The following is an 8,418-nucleotide window of genomic DNA, read 5'->3' on the forward strand; positions in this document are numbered from 1 at the left end:
TTTCATTGAAATTACCAAATATATTATTCAATTGTTCTATTATAATATTTTCTTACTTATAAAAACAGGTAATACTTCCTTTCATATAATAATCTAAAACATAAAAGATCATTATTTCCCAAAATATCAAACAAATATTTAATAACATTTATGGGGTTACAACAGAAAGCATCGTGTGCGAATGATGACATTGTATCTACACTTATCTACATAGAGCGCAGTATGTTGAATTATAGTGTATACAAAACTTTACCAATGCGATATGTTTAAATAAATATTTTTTGTAATATTATTGGGATTTGAGGCCTACACTTGTTAGCTACTCTTTCCACTTTATAGTTAACAATAGGACTGATCCATAAATCCTCTTGCATACGTATTGATTTCATCTTATTGCGTCATAATATTATAATTTGAAATACAGTAGCGGCTTGTCATTGTCGGAAACACATATCAAAAGATTATTTCAGATTATAAAATTTTAAAGGCTTTTACGTACGTCTTACCTTTTTATGATATAAAAAGCATTCAAGAATAGACAAAGACTGTAAAAAAGTAAAATATAAGACATCAGGCAAGATTTTGAAATATATGCATACAATGGAAAATGCATGGAAACGGCCCTAAAAAGAAGAAAAAATATCGATTTTATCTTTGTCTATTTAGATTTCAACCATATACATTGCATTTAGATTAAAATTCATAAATCACCGATATAGTTTTTCCGAGTAAGTACTCTATAATATATTAATATGAAGCTATACAAAGTGCTGGGAATATATCATAGCAAAATATACATGGAATTACAGAGTGATGTATTAGCGTACAACATTGTCGTGTTGTAGCAGTAAATACGGATATTTTATGTAATACTGTTTTATCTTGAAGATTTCAAATTAATAAATACATCAATAATCAATAGTAACCATGGCCTTGCAAAGTAAACGAAAAGTGATTTTCGGACTTCATAGACATATTTAGTGATAGTTACAAATTCGTGTTTAGCTGTAGTTATAGCGATAATAGTTCCGATAATCATAGAATTCTAACAAAGGGCCGAGTCAAGGGCATATGAACAATATTTCGTATTCTTCTAAACATAACATACATACATAACATCACGCATTTTATCCCCGAAGGGGTATGCAGAGGCGCAACTAGGGCACCCACTTTTCGCCAAGTATGTTCCGTCCCATGATGTGATAGGGGGCGAGCCTATCGCCATATCGGGCACAAATTCCCGACTCCGGGCTGATACTGAGCAGAAAAACCCAAATATCACTTTGCCCGACCCGGGATTCGAACCTAGGACCTCAGAGCGCTATTGTACCGGACGTGCAATACAACTACGCCACCGAGGCAGTCTACCAATCTATATCTAAAAGGGAGCGTTAACCCGTATTGCCGGTTGCCGCTAAATTGCAGACGCTTTTAACGAAAAATATAGGTAGCATCTAGCAATCCAATCATTGTAACTAACACTGTGGTTTTATCTGAAAATCTTTCACTTATCTGCAGATCTTGATTCCAATCGGTGTTGAGACAGCGCGGTGCACTATCCCATATGTTAAGTAAGGCTGTTTGAACTACAGTCTCAAAGAAGTATTATTGCTTATGCTACATAAACTGTACTTAAATTGTATACAAACATTTAGAGCCTTATTAACGTTGAGCACTTGAAAAACTTCTTCAAATCATCATAATAAAACTAAAACATGATGTATAGAACATGCCAGGAACAAAAACAGTACAATTAATGGCACAATTATCTTCAGGTGCCGTAATATCAATGGATGCCGGATGTCAAGGGACAATGGTGTGCGCCGGCCGCGGTATCGCACCGGTCGGATGACGCGGTAACGAACGACCGGCGCCGCGGGTCCCGTTAACCGCCTACGAGATGAGCTTCGCCACTCTTCCTAGTTTCCGATACAAATTGGATTTTCGTATTGAAAATATAAATCGAATATTTACATATTTGATGTTCTTTTTAATGTTCGATGCGTTTGGCTACGGTGCAATTTTGTCAGTAAGGTTTATGTTTAGTTATGTTAAGTCATAGAATTTTTAGTTTTACAGACATGTTAATAAACGTAGAATTTAAGATTATGTTTTTATAATTTGTGTAGCGATAGGTAGAGGGGACAAATTAGAATCGGTGGTAATATGGGTTGGAATAAAAATTATAGCAAACTGTCATGGGAGAGCGAAAAGGGTAAGCATCTACAAGACATCATTCGACAAAAGGCTGTTAATACGTACTCATACTATAAAGCAGTGTATAGACTATATTCAGTGGCGAAAGGTTAAATTCTTTAAAAGGTAACCTGAGGCAAAAAAATGTCTTAGTTAACGTATCGCGACCAATTTAACAGAAAACAAAAATTAAGACAAACGTAAATAAACTTAGAGGAAAGCCGGTAGGAATTGGGTTGTATGGACGTCACCACTGCTATGTTGACATGGAAACTGTTCAGGGCATGAAGAGGAGGTAGTTGTGTTTGAATTAATGAGGTTGATTGTAATTAACCAAACCAACCACCAACGAAAAGGGATGTAAGTGTACATACTACATCCCTTTTCGTTAACTTTAAACAGAGAGTAGATATTGTCCTCAATAGGAGGAGAGAACTGTTTTCTCTCCATTGTTATGTTACTTTTTTTAAAAGATTTAGGATTAAGAAAATTGGAATAAGTTTAATATGAAAGTAAAATTTTAATTTGCTGGTGGTTACCAGATACCGCGATCCATGTTGCAGAACATGCGCCCGCGTTTATTCTGTGCTAGCTTTCACGAAAATTAACAATACTCAAGATATCTTTTTTGACTTTGAATATTTGTCTACAGCAAAACATCTAGATTTAATTTAAATACCTAGTTTTTATAACACTTATATTATGATAAATCGCCTGTAAACTCGTAACGTTTGCACCTAGTATTATAACTTCATACCGTTAAGTAATAAGTATAAAAGATTTCGTAGGCAATCACACTTTACAGATTAATCAATAAATTGAGATTATGATTCCAATAAAATAACCTTAAGTCAAATGGGCTATTATCTAAATATAATAAAAATTACAACGTTTTATATTATCATCTTTGAAATAATTAACTAAAATTCGATACAGGTAATTAAATTGGAAATGGACATTTTTATTCGTCGGGCACACAGTCGATAACGAAATCAATTACGATTGGACAGTGCGATTAGGTTCAGTTCACTGGCTGCCCGTAGTTTGCATAAATACGTAATAAAAACCTGTTGAATAAATTTTACATCGCATTCGGACCTCTAATGATATGGAAACGGAAAAATTGGGATGGTTCGGAATGGCTTTCGAGGTTGGCGCCGGCGCGATACGGCGCGACCGCGTTTATCTATCTACATAATATTATATCGACATGTGGAGTGTGTACTGACCACTGGCGCATCGTTTTATGCATAATGATACAACGGTGACAACCAGCACACAATAGGCGCAACAGACTCGCTCGCATAATTAGATGAGACAGTCAAGTCGCTGTCATTTGGTACCATAGTCAATGTAAAGTATATGTTGAAATAGTGGTTAATTTTTTTTCAACGAGCTTTTTCTTAATTTTTTTATACAAGTCCAAAATACTGACGCCTTCCGGGCGGAGTAATAGTGTTCTGTTACCACGAATGTAATTACATGCCAATTATGTTAAATTGACATGAAGTAATTTATTAAAATAAATAGTTTATTTAGTGCATAATTTGTGTCTAGACAATAACTCGTATCTATGGAATTATATTTATGGAAATAAAAACAGTTTTGTTTACTAGGAGCTAACATGGTTGTTTTATTAGCAATATCGAGTTAAGGAGGACCTTAACTTTAATAAATATTAAAGCCGTTACATAGTACCCACAAACTAAAAAAAACGTCGGAAACTCTATGTAGAATATTATTGCCATTAACATAGTACAAACTTAGATAACTTTTCGTCGGAAACTTTATACTTCATTTAATTAACACCAGTCCATCGCCCAGACGTCTTCAAAAGGTAGACTGCTTTATCTGTTCATATTACATAAAGAGGCCAACAAATGTTGACTCGGTCTGTGTTTGCGCAAACTTCACAAACTTCACAATAAAGTAGGTGTCTAGCGCTTCCTAATTATCACCCATATTTGTGTAATCCGAGATGAGCACAAAAATTGCGCAAGCATTACATCAATAAAAACCGCCAACACGCCGCCGCAGCCACATCTGTTTGTGTGCACTATCATACAAAGCCAGGAAAGTAATTAAGGACATTGCAGATTTCTTTTTTCTTTCCAATCGTAATCTTATAATTACGTGTTCGATGTGACATAATTGATTGGAGTAATTCATAAAATATTCTAAAAATGCATGAACAGAAACCAGCAGGTATAAATGAAGGAAAGTTAGATTGAGCTTATAACACAAGTAATTCGTTTAACTTTACTCGAAATTTTGTATATGTTTGTGTTTCAGTACATACAATCATTTTATATGTGTTACAATTACAACTTATGACATATCATCATTTTTTTGGAAAGTACTACATATCTATATAACGGCAGGCTTGGTGAATTGTCGTTATCGTCTTCCATATCTTGTTACTACTAAGTATCGTGGGCGTATGTGGGGATATGTCAGATAACAATAGCTGATGTCAGATTTTAGTAGTTGTAGTTTTTGTCCCAAAACAATTATAATTCCAACAACACAAACTACTACGGAACGCGAGACAGTCTCCACGCACCCACAGCACTAGTCTCCAATAATATTATTCGATCACTTGATCTAAAACCAACTGAATTACTAATTTTTCATAGGCTTGTCATTCTCTTTGACTGCTAGCTTTCCGGCCTTCTTGATGTCGTCTGACATCCTCATTGCGCTGTGTAGCGAAGATTCTGTCGAATGCCATAAGATGGCATTGGCGTTCCATTTAAAAATCAACTCGATGACGACACGGCCATCCTGCTTGCACACGTCCACGTGTGTTAACCTGTCGACAAAAACCAACACCAAGTACCCTTGTTGCATAACACTCGGTCATACCTGACCATGATATCTCTACTAAATATCACAAAAATAGTAATAAAAACAAACTATGCAACCTTATAAACTCTAACGTACATTTCTTCTATCGAACCCATTAACTAGATACCTCAATCCTCTTTCACTCATCACAACATTGTAACGCGAAGAGCCATGTACCATCGTTATCTCTTATAACAATTCACTCTGATCATTAATAAACTTGCCAGTATTTTTAATTCTTAAAATACCCGAGTAAAATCTTCTATCGCCACGGCCTCTCTCAGCCGAAGAGTCATCACCAACTCTCTCTCTGACGCGTCTTTACGATCCACGTAAAACGCACGTGTGCATCCCTCTCAGACTACACACGGGACGGTCTCTGCAGACCACGACCTCCACTAGAGATGTACGCCCACCGCACACCCACGGACTACTTGGGTTACCCCAAGAGACACCGACTTCCAACGGGCTACGACTACGTATCATCCACTAGCAGGTCGACTATCTACGGCCGATAGAGTTCCCACTCGTGTTCACACTTGTAATTAACATAACGTTACTCATCACTATTGAGAATCTCATGAATTTCTAATTCGTCTGGTACATGTCCCTCTGGCATCTTACGTAATCGATCATAAGCATATTTCTATTTACGTTTAAAATTCAAAGCTTGCAACGTGTAACGAAATAATCACCACGCAAAACTTCAATCACCTTAAACGGACTTCTAAAATTTGGGTCTAATTTAGTCTGATTTCGCTCCTCGTTTTCTAATAAAACGAAATCACCTTCAGAAAACTTCGTATAAGCAGGTACTGTCTAAACTATTTTATAGAGTTGACAACAGCGAGCGTCTAAAAGTTCTTTCACGCGCTTACGAAGAACCCTACGTTAATCAAACGACATTCTATATTGTCGCTGTTGTACCCTACGGTTGGGATGTATTACCTTAATTTTAAACTTACCTATAGTCACGCGGATTGTCGGCATAACGGTTATAAAACACTGCATAACCTCTTAAAATTTTATCAAAGTTTCGATTTTTCAGTACCTATGAGACTCGTATCAACTACACTAGAATTAATTGTCTATTTGGCAATGTTACACATTGAATTTAAAACTTTAACTTTATGTAAAGTAAAATCGGTCGCAGTCATGTTTATAGAAAAGGCTAAATTTAAAATCTCCCGACCAATCATCATGCCACTTTGTAAGTAATCATCTTGTAAAACGTGAAATAAGATTTCAATAAGATGATCGTTAATCATTATGTAACACAATATTTGTTCTGTGCATAATAATCGTGAATGTCCGATACCAGTCATACCAATATCACATTACTAAATCGTTTACCTGAAAATTTTGCATTAAAACTCTTTAATCAACGAGCACTCATCACCAGAATTATAATAAAAACAGTGCAACTGACCATTATACTCTAAGGTGCCATAGGAGGTTGAACTGCACACAGGTTCACCCGTCGCTGTGTACGCACCTCGCTCTTGCCACCACCGTCTGCTTGACTACCACCGCTCGTACAGCGCATGGCGATGTGTCCCGGTTTGCCACACTTGTAGCAAACTAGGGGCTTCGCTACCAGCTGCTGTGCTACTTGACTAGTCACCGTCGCTACTGGAGGATTTCCTGTACCATCATTCGGTTTGCTTCTACATTCGGATCGCTTGTAACCCGGTTTGTCGCAATTGAAGCACTTTATTTGTGGCATCTTTGCTCGTTTGACGTCAGATGTATTCAAGGTCTCACTAGGGGAGCTCATTTTTCGCTTTAGATACGCAAAGGATTGAAGTTCTTTTAGCATTTTGTCTCTTGTTGTAATGTTACTAGTGAATGCCAACCGCTGCAATCTTGAATCAAATTGGGAGACGTGAGCAAGTACAGTAGCCACTGCAATTTGTTCCTTATCGATTTGTTTCCATCGATTAATGAGCGACGACAACAAACGGTTCGCATAAGCAACCAACGTCTCTTTGTCATTTGGCTTATCACTATGCAGGTTTATGAGAGTACCCGCTAAGGTTTCCGTCGGAACAAATCTGTTCGTAAAAAGTTCCTTGAACTCACTCCAAGTTATGCCGTGGTATGCAATTTGAGATAGCCATGTTGACGCTATCCCTTTCAAGGCCTTGCTAATCACAACGATAAGTTGGTTTCCTTGCATCGGATTATTGGCCAAACATAAGTCCGCTGTTGCGCACCAAGATCTCGCGTCCGTGTCTGCCTTATCCGGGTTAAACTCCGGTAAATTAACTGCATTGGTTGTCTTTTGCGTTTGTAATGCCTCAATCAATGCTCGCATGTTTGCATTTTGTTGTTAAAACATAGCACGCCAACGGTCACTTTCCAAATTTTTATTTTGACCCGACATCGATCCCACTTCTGATAACGGCAGGCTTGGTGAATTGTCGTTATCGTCTTCCATATCTTGTTACTACTAAGTATCGTGGGCGTATGTGGGGATATGTCAGATAACAATAGCTGATGTCAGATTTTAGTAGTTGTAGTTTTTGTCCCAAAACAATTATAATTCCAACAACACAAACTACTACGGAACGCGAGACAGTCTCCACGCACCCACAGCACTAGTCTCCAATAATATTATTCGATCACTTGATCTAAAACCAACTGAATTACTAATTTTTCATAGGCTTGTCATTCTCTTTGACTGCTAGCTTTCCGGCCTTCTTGATGTCGTCTGACATCCTCATTGCGCTGTGTAGCGAAGATTCTGTCGAATGCCATAAGATGGCATTGGCGTTCCATTTAAAAATCAACTCGATGACGACATATAGATATACCCAGGGTATACCCTGCTACCGTATCAAAAAGTTTATAGCATGTTTAAAAATATCATAATTAGCGACTCTTACACCTGAATACGCGCCCGTTGATGAGTCAGTGTTTATGAAAGTGACGATTATTTATTAGCAGCGATTCTTCTATTGCATCACCGTGCAAGAGGCTTAGCGCCGGAAATGACTCGTGCCGCGCTCATCTGAGCCCTTGAGCACGCGATCGCTTTTATTGGCCTCTGCGTAGGCACGTATTGTTTGATCCAACTATGGCTTTTATGTTTATTTATTACCTTTGACAAACATTTGAATCGTTAAACACGCGATACAATAAGAGTTTTACCAACATACATATATATTGTGTCATCGAATTAATAAAATGTCTTGTGCATGTCATATTGGACACTTATTGAGTTAGTTGTATCATCTAGGGTCCAAATGTCCTATCCTACTCAATGCTTATACTTAAGTCTACGACTAAAATTACTGTTACATGTAAATAGTAATGTGTAAATAATTAGATAATTGTCCAATATGGATTCTGATAAACAAAATTTCGCTAAGT

At 37.1% G+C, this 8,418-nt stretch overlaps 1 protein-coding gene across 1 annotated transcript in view; it reads right to left on the reverse strand.

Annotated features, from left to right (window-relative positions):
• The window catches only part of LOC119189838 (cellular nucleic acid-binding protein homolog), a 36,760-nt gene extending 29,991 nt beyond the window's left edge, over positions 1–6,769 (reverse strand). Inside the window, exon 1 of the mRNA XM_037440502.1 lies at positions 6,539–6,769. Within this exon, the coding sequence (XP_037296399.1) occupies positions 6,539–6,769 (231 nt within the window). The remainder of the gene's footprint in view (positions 1–6,538) is intronic.
• Positions 6,770–8,418: the final 1,649 nt, after the last annotated feature.

Source organism: Manduca sexta, chromosome 19 (genome assembly GCF_014839805.1).
Source record: "Manduca sexta isolate Smith_Timp_Sample1 chromosome 19, JHU_Msex_v1.0, whole genome shotgun sequence".
Classification (NCBI taxonomy): domain Eukaryota; kingdom Metazoa; phylum Arthropoda; class Insecta; order Lepidoptera; family Sphingidae; genus Manduca; species Manduca sexta.